At 37.8% G+C, this 15,711-nt stretch overlaps 1 protein-coding gene across 2 annotated transcripts in view; it reads right to left on the bottom strand.

The window, feature by feature from the left end:
• The window catches only part of ndufa10 (NADH:ubiquinone oxidoreductase subunit A10), a 28,598-nt gene extending 23,313 nt beyond the window's left edge, over window positions 1-5,285 (bottom strand). The window contains exons 1-4 of one of the 2 annotated variants that reach the window (XM_088607195.1): window positions 5,127-5,285; window positions 1,977-2,145; window positions 803-1,018; window positions 616-702 (exon numbers count right to left, since the gene is read on the bottom strand). In XM_088607195.1, coding sequence (XP_088463321.1) covers window positions 616-702; window positions 803-1,018; window positions 1,977-2,145; window positions 5,127-5,201 — 547 coding nt within the window. In that variant the 5' untranslated portion in view covers window positions 5,202-5,285. The remainder of the gene's footprint in view (window positions 1-615; window positions 703-802; window positions 1,019-1,976; window positions 2,146-5,126) is intronic. The other variant, XM_088607194.1, reaches the window with a different exon arrangement.
• Between the last annotated feature and the right edge of the window lie 10,426 nt (window positions 5,286-15,711).

Raw genomic sequence — 15,711 nt, forward strand, 5'->3', positions numbered from 1 at the left:
GTGTTTCATGCCTTCATTATGTCTCCTAATCATGAAGTATCAACAAATCATGAAGCTGAAAGCAAAAAAATAAGAATGTCATGAAGAAAGGATAAAATTACAGTTTTACAGTAGATAGGCTGCAAGCTGGGGCATCTGTAGCTTCACACAAAGACAGTGAGCCAATAATGACAAAGCATAATTGCTGTATGTTATATGTCAAATGAGATTAGTTTTATCTACTATTTGGATTCGATGAAGATCAAATATATCCAAATATGTTAATCCATAGAATTGGAAGGGGTTTACTTTTTCACCACACTGTATAATGTGGAAAAATGTATGGTTTATAGTGCCAAGACTATATTTAGGGTGTTGCTCAACCTTATTCCCCAATTCCCAGTTTTCCCATAAGCTATTAGTTTCCTCCACTGAGGCATGGTTGAGTTGGAGGGGGGCTTACTATAATGGTAATTGTGAAAAGAGATGTTAGCAGAGACCGGCTTTCAATATCAGTTAAAATCCTTATCCCTTTATCTCTCATGTCCGGCTATGTCACACAATTATGATACCTTCTAACTTCAAATTAAATTCCTCATTTTAATAAACATAATAATCATCAAACATATCACTCACACTGCTTCCTGATGTATCCTTGTTTGAACATTGACTCAAGGAATACCATGTCACTGTAGGGAGAACGCTCCAGAACAACACCTTGCCCTACCAATGATAAAAAAAAAACATTACACAAAACATTCAACAGATCAAAACATGCAGATTTAGAAGGGGCCACTGCCAGCCTAGCTCATTTTGGTTTTACCAGTTGTAAGCAAGTGCTCAATGGCATCGGAGTATTGCAGGAATCGAATATGGTACATCCAGTACTGTAGACGATAAGAATTTCCATCTGCGCTTTTTGGGTCTTTATAGAACATGTCTAGACTGCAGTTCCCATTGAAACAGGTATCCAAAAGCTCTTTATCACCCATCTTCTTATCCCAGTAATGGACATCAGGCTCAGGTAAGTAGAGCATGCCTAAAAATAAATGTATGAAATATTTTAAAGGGGCTACAGGTCCAATATTCCTTCATTTACAGTGATAATTAAAATTCTTAACATTTGTTTTTTACTTCTTACTTTATTGTCCCAAATGGGAAATTTGTTTTGTGGTCAGGTTAAAAAACATAACAATACATTTAACACTACATAACTCAATTAACAGATAACATAAAATATACAACTGTCAAACATAACCAGGTTAATACCAACAGGAATAAAGGATAACTTAGTTCTATTGCACTTGAATCTAGGTAGTCTAAACCAATGCCCAAATGGTAAGAGTTCAAATTAACTGTGCAAGAGGTGGTCATGACAGTCAATAATTATATTGGTCTTCCACACTATTTGTTTGATGAAGATGTCCAACAGCTGTAGTGGTTATGCAGCAATAATTGTAATATATAGCCTTTTAAAACTAAGCTAACACCGATTAACAAAGCTGCAAGTTTGGAGGAGCTTTGTTTGAGAAGCATAAAGCTGACAATGTTAACATCAACATTTGCTGTTAAAAATAGCCTACAACTTCCCAAATGGCTCAACCAGTGAAGCCTCTCAGAAGTTTTGAGGCTTAAAATGCTGTCAATAAGGGATGCACATCCCCTGAACCTCTAGTGTTTGCCTGTTAACACTAGTGTACACGTGCTAGCTATGCATTAAAAGACAAATGGTTGGAAGGTGGGTTTGTTGAAAGAGTGTACCTACACTTCCTCATTTTTGCCTAAAACATATGAAATACTGACTTAGACAATGAGATCCATCTACTACCATCACAATGGAAGAACCGCAGAATTGACTGAACACATTTTTGTAATATGCCATCATCCACGTCAAACTGAAGAAAAACTCTTAATTGGATTATTCATAAGTGACAAAAAAACCCAAAATGATATGATAGGTACAATACATACATCACTATATGGAAAAAATAAGTTACCTAGTTTGTCTGCCAGTTTCTGAGCAAACACACCCTTCCCAGAAGCTAGGTTTCCATCTACAGTAATGATCTTGCTATTGTCCTTGAACCTTGGAGTGGTTCTTTCACCAAGTACATAGGCCCACCAGCCATACTGTAGCTTTCTTGGAGGACCAGTGTGAATGTTCCCCTGAAAAAAGGATCCCATTAATACAATCATAGAGATTACTCTAACTAAAGCTTAACAAATAATTAAATAGATACTTTATTGATCCTGTGAGGGAAATTGCAGTGCAACAGCAGCTTAACACAGTCAACATAAAACAGTGTAACAAATGATACAATAATAATAATACAATACAATCAGTACAGTGAGAAATGCACTAAGAAGGGTTACTCACAGTCCAGAACATACAAAGAATTATATTTGCTATGCAGTCTTTCCTACATAGCAAATCATTTTATTCCATTTATATTGTTACTGAGATTTAATAATCAGAAATTGGGACTTGAAGTTCTCCTTCAAGTGAAAAATAAGTGAAAGGATTAGATCAGAGTCCAATGTCTCCAGTTGTTATTACAAGTAAGCATTATTTCATATTTATTCGGTAAGATGTTGACAAGGTGAAAGTGGTGCCAGTTTTTGTTCCTTTAACTCTTTCCATTAAAGGGGAACTGCAATGCTATGTTTATATTAAGAAGAATCAGCATTGATGAGTGCATTTCAAACTACAATAAAAGTAAAATGTACACAGTAACTTGTAAAACCACCAAATTACTTCCCAAAGTATGTCAAGACCAGGGATTTGCAACACCAATGGCAACCATACAGTACTTTCACGAAGTTCACGTTTCTGTGCTTAACTCAACATTTATAATTTTTTCTATACTGTCAATGAATTTATATTGTTACTGAGATTTAATAATCAGAAATTGGGACTTGAAGTTCTCCTTCAAGTGAAAAATAAGTGAAAGGATTAGATCAAGTAAGCATTATTTCATATTTATTCGGTAAGATGTTGACAAGGTGAAAGTGGTGCCGGTTTTAACAACTAAGCATCAGCAAAGGCATTTATAGACCATGATGTTAAAGTGAGGAAATCTGACTGACAACCTTACTGAATTGATATAATTCCTATATCTGCATGTTAATCAACAGTGGAATCTAAGGAAAATGCATGTCACCATTTTGCAGCATATCTGTTCTATGAACACATTCACCTTAACAAAATATGGAAATTATATCAGTTTAGCATATACCCTCTATTGCTGAAAAAAGTCATAAAGAGTATTTATTTTGTCCACACGTTTGTCTCCACTCTCCAGTAAAAACATTAAATTACAATGTTAGTCAGGGTACTGGTCCACACATTTTAAAATCTAGTCCTAAACTCTTAAAAAGTAATGTTGGTTTAGGTTGATTGTATTAATAATAATGTATCATGTTAATAATTTGAAAATGGTTAACCATTTCCTTAGCATTTCCTTAGAGTTCCAAATCAAAACGCTCTATGTCGAAGAAAGAATAATGTCACATTTTCAGAAAGCTGATATGGTGTAAAAACCTGACGTTCTGCTGATAAGAAAACATGGTTTGTATTAAGGCACTATCAATCAAGATTCAAAGACCAATGGATACGCTTTTTCCAGACACATGAACAAGTAACAGTGGATCAGACAACTCCAACATTCTCTCAACATTGTCATTTCCAAATTTCACCTTTAACATGATTAACGATAGCAAGTTTAATATAAAAGATACGCAATCATATATAAAAATGATTGATTATCATTGAAGATTGAATGTTTTTTTTAATAGAAAATTCTCCAACTTAAGGATCAGAACATCAAGAACAACCAGACAAAAATTTAGCTACAACTGTGATATTGGACATTTTCACTGGGTAATGCATAAAAGTTACATTCAATAGGCTAAACGTTATAATAACTGAAAGTTTTACAAATTACATTTATCTACAGCTGTGCTATCGGACATGTTCGCTGAGCAATGTATAAAAATGACATTTGATAGGCTAAATGTTATAATACTAGAGGTTTTATATATTACATTGATGTACCATCTTATAAAGAATGTGGATTTAATGTTAGAACTTATTGTATTCTATAGAAAATATAATTTATCTCTATAAACACTCACAATTGTTTACATAAATTATTAAACATTATTAGGTAGCTTGTTGTTGAAAATTTTGCTTATCATGATTATAACTCCTCATGCTGTATTTCGTACTAATTATACTTTTAAATAAAATAAATCTAAAGATTATTAATCCGATAATCTGATCTCAATAGATCCCTCACCTGAAGTGCACAGCTGCGAGATGAGTCTTAACTGAACATATAAAGAAAAGGGCTGCCACATTCTGAGAAAGATTTCATGGGCATTTCGTTTATATTACCTTACACTCTCGTTTAACATGAACGCATCGATGAATATTTACGCTGATTCTTCCCATTTTCAATGGACTTCAGTAAGCGGTGCTAATACATACATATTTGTGCTACACTTTAGTGTTTTACAAGTTGGATGAAGTGGGTCTTCCTATACTGTCCCTTCTCTGTCCTGTGGCTGTGGTCCAATGATGACTGTGTTGTTATAATAATGACTATATTTGCGCTATGTAAATGTAATTTATTATTTTGAGGTCTATGTGAAGTATGTGAATATTATTGATGTTTGATTGATGGATATTTAATTGGTCGGATCTTTCTAAACTGTCATAATAATGACCTGCTTATTAATGCAAATAAACTGCAGATAAAAGTAATGTAAGTCAAGTACTGTACTACATTCAAGTTTAAATTTTAACCTGCAGCGATCTTATACATCTTACAAGCTGCAAACTAAATAAAAATCCAGCAGCTAAAAATTACAAAGTCCTTAAGAGCATAAGAAAGGTTACAAATGATAGGTCATTTAGCCAATTTAGTCTGTGTTGATGTTACGAAGCTAATTGAACCCAGAATCTCATCCAGCGGTTCTTAAAAGAAACTAGCGTCATACATGGTTTAACAACTTCTTCCAAACAACAACGACTCTTAATGTAAAAAATACCGCTATTCTCATGCGTTGTAGGTAACACTTAAAAAAACAAATATTTAGACATAACCGGGAGAATTGTTTTTTTTCCCACGTGTGGATCGTTTTACCGTTTGCACTCTGATTCCTACTCTTAGAGAGCCCGCACTCGATGGCATAAACAGACGGAACACTCGAAAAGCCATGACTTTATTCCTCCAAGTCTTCAAAATCTGACCCCCAATTCGCCCTACTCCACTTTATGCGACAAACAGACGTAAGGACCTCTATCTTCCTGAGACGCAGTATAAAAAGCGTCAACATGAAAGGCTGTTCATTGCACAGCCTGACTGTAAATCCAAAGTGTTTGTCCTATTTCCTGTTTTACGTATGCAACCTATTCGTGAAACAAAAAGTTACATTTTGTTTAATTTATTTTTACGGGAAAATACATAAGGATGTAATTAATGATTCATTATTTATTCAGTTTTACAAAATGAGTCGATAATAGGTCGACTCATTCTGTACAACTGAAATTACCGTAATTTCATGAAGCTGGTGCATTGTTTAGAGCGTTTCAATAAAATGTGCACTCACGGAATAAGAAATCTTTAGGATAACTGTTTAAGGCACATTCAGCAGGCTTGTTCTGAAATGGTAAAATGATGGTAATCTGTAAATATACTAAAAGGGTTACGAGTACTATAGCACAGTACTGTACAGAATGTAAAGACCTTTATGACTCACATACTAAAATACGTTTTATTAGGCATATATTCTATACAAAATTCCTACTAAAAACAAATGCTTTTCATTATATATTACAGCCCTATGATTCATGTTACATGACTACATTCTGTTTTGTTTTTATCACGAAATGATAAAAGTGGGAGTAGAGCGTGCTGAGAGTATATATTGTAGCGTTTACAGGTTCTTCTCAGAACAGAGGACCAGTGGAGACGCGATTAACGAACCAAGCGACAGCTTTTTTCTTAAACAATCACAAAACCAAACACAGGATATACACACACATGAGGAGACTGACGGAACACGTACACATCTTTAGGATGGTAATTACTTAACAACACGCTATACACTTATAAGACGACACAGGACACTAGAACTACTATGACATTATTTACACAGGTAGGGTCAGCCGCTGGTCATCGTGCTGACCCTCAGATTCCCCCCAGCTACTGTACAACTCCCAACCTGCCCAGCGGCACTATGAGCGCCTAGGGGTGCTTCCTCCTCACCACCAGGCGAGGGCGTTACAATATTGTAACGCAACGGGGGCTCAGGCGGGCGCCCTTGCCGCATCTGGTCGGCCCCTGCACCGTCCGGGGCTCGAACCCGGGACTCCCGCGTCTCTCTGCAGCGACCTAGCCCCGTGAGCCAAAGAGAGATCTCTCCACAGCCCAGTAGCTGTGGTCCTGCTATCACAGGGAAGGGCGGTGACGTCACCCGCTCTGGTACGCCGGCTCTTACACAGTGCCTGTCGGCCGTAAGCGTTACAATATGTTTATTTGAGTTATAAAAATGGGCAGTGTTTTCATCGGGAGTGTAGTGATGCGTTTTTTATTTCTTTTTGTGACTGCAATCATCACAAATTGGTTTGTGTTGTGTCCACCATCCTCTTCAGTGCCAAACAATGTTCCATTTTACCTCTACTGTCCTGGCTGTGTGAAAAAAAACAGGACAGAGGAGGAGAAGGTGCTCATGACCTCCACTGGCTGAGGCTTATAAAGATGCAGCCAGTCAGAACGCACAGTAAAATTCATTGCTGTGTTAGAATATGTTGCAGCATACTGTTGTGTAATTCAGCTGTGTGATTCACTGGCCAAAGATGATTAAAAGTTGGCACTTGTGGCGTTTTAGATGTTAGTTAATGATGGCTTTATTTAATTTTGTTTCCCTAATGTGCTTATTTAAATCCACTTTATATGAATATTAATATGGAATTATGTAACTAAAGGGTAATTCTGATAGCTGAAAATAAAAATAAGTTGTAAAACATCATTAACAATATTAATTTATGGATATAAATATAATAATTCTATACAGTAGCTGGTAATGGTAGCATATTCCAATTTCTTCGTAAACATCTGCATTGTTATCTGCAAGTTAAAATTCTTTAACTTGTTCACTTGTGGTTATTTTGGAAACCTTTTGACGTTGCATTTTGCTGTCATTATTGTTGTAATAGAAACTAGGATGAAGTTGTACAGCTGCTTAGGTGGTGTCATAGCAATAACCTGGACTTGAACATAAAGAAAACGAAAGAGCTAATAGTGGACTTTCGGAGACACAGGCCATACACTCACAGCCCACTCAGTATTGATGGAACGGAAGTGGAAACAGTCACCAGCTTTAGGTTTTTGGGAATTCACATCTCTAAAGATGACTGACTATCATGAAGAAGGCTCAGCAGCGCCTTTATTTCTTGAGGTGCCTCAAGCGATGGGGGATGCCAATACATGTGTTGGTGAACTTCTACCGCTGCACCATCGAGAGCGTCCTCACCAACGGGATCACCGTGTGGTATGGCAACACCTCTTCGTGAGAAAGAAAGGCACTGCCTTTCTTTTCTCACTGCCTTTCACTGCCAAATTCGGAATTTGAAAGTGTTCCCTCACTATGCACTCATTGAGGTCTTTTGGATCCATGCAGATGTGCAAAGCACCATTAATTTTCTTCACACAGACCATTGGGGCGGAGCGGTGGCTCTGTGGCTAAGGATCTGCGCCTGTGACTGGAAAGTTGCCGGTTCAAATCCCGCAGCCGGCAGAGGAATCCTACTCCGTTGGGCCCCTGAGCAAGGCCCTTAACCCCAACTGCTCCAGGGGCACCGTACAATGGCAGACCCTGCGCTCTGACCCCAAGCTTCTCTCCCTGTCTGTGTCTCCATGGAGAAAAGGCTGGGGTATGTGAAAAGACAAATTCCTAATGCAAGAAATTGTATAGGGCTAATAAAGAAACATTACATTACAAACATTGAGTTGACCCATTATGTAGGTTCCTCAATTCTTTAAATCACCTTCAGAGCTTCCATTTTATCCAGCTCCTTACACAGCTCCATTCTTATGGGTACTGGAACACGACATGGAGAGTGAACTACTTGACAAGCAGAATCTTTCAGTCTTATACGATATGAAAAAGGTAAGACACCTTCAAGTATTCCTGGTAATTTCTGATTCCAATATTCAGCTCTACAAGCTGCCTCTGCCAGGTCAGTATCATTTTGTGCTACCACAAAGACACGTTTCACTAGTTCCATGGCTTCACTGGCCACATCTCCTAATAGTGACTCTTTGTGACCATACTGAAGAAATAAACAGGAAGATTGAAAGGATAAACAAAATGGAGGAATTAATTAATTAACAGAGGAGTGGGGTAAAAAAAACATATGGTGTGCTTTTACACCTGCTGCAGAAACAGAAGCAGTTAGAGGCCAAAATAATGGATTTGGAGGGCAGGTCGAGGAAACAGAATCTGAGGATCTACGGAATTCCGGAGGAGAGCAAAGGAGGGTCAATAACCAAGTTCATTGAAACGTTTATTAGAGAACAACTTGAATTCCCCTCTGAGATCGATCTAGAGATTGAAAGAGTTCACAGAGCTCTGGCCCCCAAACCAGTGAACCCTGAGTCCAGACCAAGATCTATTGTCATCAGGTTTCTAAGATTTAAAACCAAGAAAGAGGTTTTAATGAAAGCCTGGGGAGAAAAGGAGCCGTTCTATGAAAACAAAAGAGTATATTTGGATCATGATTATGCACCCGATTGTTCTTCAGAAATGGCTATACAAAGAAATAAAAAAGAAGCTGAAAGAAAATAATGTAGTATTTTCAGGTTTGGCGAGGACGGACACAGTGACTCAGATATAACAGGGGTCCTAAACCAGGGAACTATTTACAAGAATCCGTGATATCACCAAACTACGTCCATTTTACAGTGGGTCAGATGCACTGGTCAGCGGCTTTCCTAGTCCCCGCCCTGACAACTACTACTCCCGTACTGCCCCTTGCTGCGTACCACAGCCGGGCGCTCCTCGGCCACAGCGCCAGGCGAATGCGCTACACTTCCCCCACCTGAGACGTCTGGCATCCCTCTGACGTCGAATAGCCTGCCTACATCCAGTACACAATCCTGCAGCATCCTCAGCACTCGGCGAGTGCACCCGCTGCATGGAGGTGGAGTCTGGCAGTCCTCCCCAACAGCCCCCCACGGCCCGGTGAAATCTGGACCGGGCTCCTCCACACGATCCCATTCAAGCACCCCCTCGCGAGCCCTGAAGGGAGCCAGGCAATCTTGGTGCAGGACCACCACCCTCCCTCTCTTCCCGAACTGGACACAGTGCGCACAGCACCTTCATGGACTTGGGATGAGGGGCGAGCTCCTCCTGCATGGGCCAGGTCCCCGCCGCCTTCCAGCAGAGTACCGGCCCAATGTCGGGGTCTGTCTCCTGCTGCTGCATCAGATCTGCCAGGGCCACATCAAACGGCCCGCTCAGGGACGTGGCCTCTACGCTCGCTTCCCCCTCGCTGAGGGCGGCCTCCTCACGTTGCTCCCTCCGGGCGCAATAGCAGCACATGTGCTGTGTGAGAGCTGTGTGGGTGCAGTCCTCATCCCGCGCCGTTAACAAATCTTCATTCTTGGCAAGGAGAGACCGCAGCTGCTGATCCTGGTCTCGAGTGAGGCCCTCGCTGCTACACCGCAGCAGCTCCCCCACAACACGCCTTATCTCACCGTAGCTCTTGGCCCCCGTAATAATCCTATAAAAAGAAGTAGAACACTAATAAAAGTTAAGCGAGATAAGGCCCAGGTAGTGTTTCTCCAGGAGACTCATCTATCTGATGCAGAACGTGCTAAATTGAAAAGAATGGGTTTTGATAAAGTGTTCTATTTATCTCATATTATGGGACGTAAAAGGGTAGTAGCTATACTCATTCCGGCAACAGTTAACTTTGAGTATTTGTCAGAGATTAAAGAAAAAGATGGTAGTTCCATCCTCGTTAGAGGCAAAATAGAAGACTCTCTAATTACATTGTTTATGCCTTGTTTCTTGTACACATATAGTGTAGAAATTAACAACTCAGGACGACAATGTGACACTCGAACAAACTCTTTATTTTTTTACCTGTAACTCCGAACCCGTTAGCTCCTACATTCACCATGGCCTGTTACCCTGAGCGACCGTTATTCCCGCTCAGCCCTCCACCAATCAACATGCAGTTTTACTGCTGATGCACACAAATATTACAGTTTAATATCTATACACCACCAGGAAGCGATAAGATTTTTTTAATTTGATTTAATAGCTGCAGAAATAGTGGGAGTGTTGATATTTGAAAAATATTTTAATCTTTACTTAAATACAAAGTTAGATACTTTTAAGAATTGTAAAAGGGAACTTAAACCATTAGAGAAATACGTAAATAGATCTATAGAACACCTAGTTTTATTTGTATGGAGGGATCTATACGCTACAGGAAGGGATTATACACATTTTCTGCACCTCATAATTCATATGGTAGAATTGATTATTTTCTTATATACAAATGAGACAGATCAAGAATTAAGGACTGTGAAATTGGAACCTTGGATTTATCTGAACATGCACCAGTTTATCTGACATTAGACTTAAATCTGGTAAAAAAGCATACTGCCTGGAAGATGAACTGTAGTGTTCTGAATGATAATGATGTTAAAGAGCAAATTACACATGAGATTGGACAGTTTTTACAGAACAATGATATGGGAGAGGTTTCTCCAGCAATACTGTGGGATACAGCTTAAGCAGTACTTAGAAGGAAACTTATTTGCACTTGTTCATATAAAAAGAAAGACAAGCCAAATTAAGAGCATTACAATCCGAATTAAAAACTATAGAACAAAAACATAAAAAACACAAGTCGTAAAATACGTAAACACCTATTGAAAGTTGGGGAATAAATAAATTACAAATCATAGAGGAATGTCTAAATGTCTAAAGCAAACGAATCGGGAGCCAAATCAATGAAAATGTTAGCAAGAAGATTACGTAAACAACAATCCAAATCAATAATTCCTAAAATATTTAAGTCAGTAACCAACCAGGGGTGTGTTTCACAAAAATGATTAATCTTAGAGACTAACAAACAACTTTACGATGTACGTACGTAGTGTACGTGCTACGTTTTAATGCGTTTCCCAAAACCCCTCTTAATCGGTCATTTTAGAGCGAGTATAAATTACTTCTTTGTTAACCTCGCCCCTGAAGTCGCTTTGCAAAAACCATCACAAGTTGATTGAAAAACAATCGATTGACAATACTTTCAGGGTGGTAATTACTTAACAACACGCTATACACTTATAAGACTACACAGGACAGAACTACTATGACATTATTTATCCAGGTAAGGTCAGCCGCTGGTCATCGTGCTGACCCTCAGACTCTCCCCAGCTACAACTCCCAGCCTGCCCAATGGTACTTTGAGCGCCTAGGGGCGCTTCCTCCTCACCACCAGGCGAGGGTGTTACAATATAGTTCTTCATATAGTGGATAGTTTTCGATTCAGATTTCCCTTCTGGGAAATCTTATACACGAATTAGGATTTGGGCAGTGAAAGGGATTACAGCAATATGTACTATGATGAAACAGGATAATTTAGAAAAATATGAAGATCTATCCCAACAATACAATCTGGAAAGAAATACATTATTTTTCAATTTTACTTTGATCATATTTAAGTAAAGGATAGATACAGTACATATTGGGGATTCTCCTAGCAGCTAGTAAAAAAGCAATCACAAGAAAATGGCTTATAATAAAATAAAAACAATCTCCAACACATGGACAATGGGTTAATGTTGTGACTGAAATCTATATAATGGAAAAGATTACTTTTTTTCTCAGGTTACAGGAGAGGTTTAAGAAATACTGGGAAACATGGATTCATGTTATCTCCCCACTGAGACCTGATATCAGTTTATGAGAGAATATACAGTAATATTTCTGTGTGGACTATTTTGTTGTTTGTTGTGTTTCTCATTAAAACAATTGTATTTTCTTGTATAACCCCAGTCCGAATCTGCTGGCATAATGTAAATGGTTTTATTTTATAAGTACTGTATGTATAAACATTATGTAACAAAAATGAAAGATGAAGGCAAACATTTACATTTCTGTTTTGTACATGTTCTGTTTGGAAATCTTTTCATTGCTAAATAGTTTTTAAAAAAGCAACTACGGTAGGTACAGGGCTGGCGCCAGGGGAAAAATCTGTAGGGGGCATTATTTTGACCAAATGGGCAATGGAACTATTTTTCTTTAAGATTAGTTTTGGCATATCAAGACAGGAGACTGAAAAGATCAAGTAATCAACACAATAATAGGTAGAGTATATTTTAGAATTATTTTTGCATGATCAAAATTTGAAATTACAGCCTCAGCAATTCGAGTAGGTACTCCAATTGAACTTTGACAATATGGCAGGCAATCAGTGATGTTATGTATTTTAGTAACTCTTATCCTAAGTCAAAATGCTAAAATAATCTTGCCTGATACATTTTTGCAAAGGTACAGGTAAAGATTAATTCTAGAATTCATTCTTAATTCTGATAGGAAAAAAGATAACTTCTTCACACATGCCCAAAATGTTTTGTCTCTTTTTTTCCTTTCAGCTTGGAATAAGTGTTTACCTGTTCCCTTGCAGACCTGTGGTCTTCCATTATCATCTGATTCCTTGATAGTTGGCATAAGTTTGCAATTTCAACGATCACACTATGCATCAAGATCCTTCAGACGAAAATCATTATTATTGTCTTCATTGCCTGCTGTTGAAATTGAGGAGACGCATTACTTCAGTTGCCTCTTCCTCCCTGGCTTTATCATCTATTTAATCTTGTGTGTATTTATATATCCATCACGATAGTTTTATGAATACGTTCAATATTTCTATTTGATTAAGAGATGTATTCACAGCCTGCTTGTTTACAATGTAATAGGGCCACATTTAATTGTTCTGAATCGCAGAATATGTCATTGCACATGCAGTTATGTGGAAATTTAATCTATTTTGTAATATAAATTGGATATTTTAAGCGTTACCATGTACATTTTACTTTCATGGTAACTACATTACATTTGGTTAGAGATTGCACTCATCAGTGCTGATTCTTTCCAATCTCGAAATATAAAAATAGCGTTGCAGTTCCCCTTTAAGTTAGCACACTAGTTTATCACAGAGCTACATGCTAACCACAGGTTGAACACCAGTTAGTACCCTGCTTTCAGTCTGTTGCAGTTGACCCATTGTAATTTGCACAGAATTGCATAGGAAGAATCTCAGATGAAAAGTCCATAGGTTCACTGCTTTATAAAATTTTACTTAGATCAGCAGTAAATAATTGGGTCTCCAATGTTACAGTATATACTGAAAAGACAGTATAAGATATTTACATTTTAATCAACACAGAAGTCATTTTAAGGTAGTCAAATTGAGGTAATAGTGTAAAAGACTTAGTTTTATGCTTGCCTTTAAAATAGTGTCCATTATATACTGCATTCCAAGCTATTGAGAAGAGACTAAACATAACCTAGATGAAAATGCAAAATCACCTATTTCTTTTATAAAGAAATTAATTGATACACCCATTGTGACCCAACTAACATGCTAACCGACATACAGGTGACTAGCAGCACATTGTAATGTGTCATAAGTGTAACAACTGTTTAAAAACAAAACTACCAAAAATATAGACATTTTAATTAAAATTATTTCAGTTTGAACCATTATCTTCCACAATAACATATATGCTTTGATATCATTATCCACTTCATCAGAGATGCAAACTAGGCTTTTAGGCAATTTCTAGGCTTTATTTACACCTTGCTTAAATTTTAATTTCTTAAAATAAAGCCATTAAGCCAGAATTTCTTAAAGCTTCACAATGAATCCTTCTCTCCAGTCACCATCGTCTATGTTTGTAAACAAATAAAACCTGTATACTGATTACATTCTAATCACTTAGTGTTCCATACTGTATATGACAGGGGAGCCCTGCTTATAAATGTATTACTGGAGACCATACATGGAGGCCTCTAATAACTAACATAAGGTCATTGCAGGATGTCCTGCTACAATGTTTTGTATATATTATAGCTAATGAATTAAGTTAAAACAGTCTTTCAGTTACATTTATTGTCTTAAATATTTTAAATATCTTAAATATTTTATTACGCCAGATGAGATGCTCACGTTTCAACAAGATAACTCAGTCAGAAATAAGGCAAGACATATGCAACATTTTTGGTCAATAGATACTTCAAATTAAAATTTATTTGAAGAATATTTGCAAATTGATCTCCCATTTTATTCTACTTTTCAAATGGAGAAGAAGAAGGACATTCGGCTGTTTTTGTGTTTTATCACTTAGATGAGTTATCCTGTACCATAAATATTTCAAGTGGAAAAACCAACATAAAGTCTTTAACATTTCAATACCTCTTTAGCATCCCAGCTCTTCCACAATGTTCCCTTTTTGGGGATGACTACACAGTCCTCTTCCTCCTAAGTAGTTTCTCACATGACTCTAATCACATAACAACCTAATTAACTCTGTCACCCAATTCTTGGCAGCACCATGGAACCCAGGAGTAATCTTCACTAAAATAATTACTTCAGCTGAGCTCTGCTTTTACTCCTAACCCATCTTCACTAACAACCAGTAACTCCCCTCCACAATCTTGGACTTTCCCAACTAATCTAATTTGGCTAGCGACACCTCTCTGTAACCTCCATTAACTTCCCTACCACAGCAGCAACTAGCTTGTTTTTCTCATCTCACACACTCCAATACCATCCGTCCAACTGCTAATAAGGTACAGGGTGCACTTTGGACTATGCTATCTAGACTGCCCTCTCTCTCAGCTGTGGGGAAAAGAGTACACTGCTACCTTATGAAGCAATGCCCCACTCCTCCAGGTAATGACAGCTCCAGTCAGTCCACATTCATCAGGCTAACCCTTTTCCAGTACACCTCAACCTTATTGAACAGTGACACCCCACAGTGAGCTTTGAGCTCTCCTCCTTCTGCTTCTTCTCCCTCCAGGTTATAGGCTAGATGCAGAATAAAACTCTTTTCTTCCTGTCTGGTCTCATAACATTTTAATTAGCCCAGAGAAATGGTTAATTCCACACAGAGCTTAACCTGACAACTCCTTTCCCTCATGTGGATTTTCACTCTCACTGAGTGCAAATTACTCATTCACACCAATCGTGCTTCATTCTGCAGGTGTTTTCAATTAACAGGTGGCCATCTTTGACACCAATAGGCATATGTTCCAGAAAGTGGCTTACTTACAAAGTGTATACTTTACATATACTTCCTTAGCAATAGATGTGTTATGAATGAACATTAGTTGGATGATGTTTGACATAAAAGAGAAGTTTACAAAACCATACAAAAGCATACCTTACTATTAAGAAGTAATACTTTCCAGTTCACAGAACTGAAAAGAGAAGAAAAGAAACACAACATTGTCTACACCCTTGAAAATGGAACAGAAGAACCAACATGAAAGAAACAAATATTGTTTTGTTTAAGATATTTAACACAGTGTTATAGTTGTGGAGCCTTCTTCAGACTTATTCCAGAACAGTAATATATTTTCTGTAACATGGTAACCACAATTATGAAAACAAAATTCACAAAAGCAACATTCTAGATCAGG

Source organism: Lepisosteus platostomus, chromosome 14 (genome assembly GCF_059453375.1).
Source record: "Lepisosteus platostomus isolate fLepPlt1 chromosome 14, fLepPlt1.hap1, whole genome shotgun sequence".
Lineage (NCBI taxonomy): Eukaryota > Metazoa > Chordata > Actinopteri > Semionotiformes > Lepisosteidae > Lepisosteus > Lepisosteus platostomus.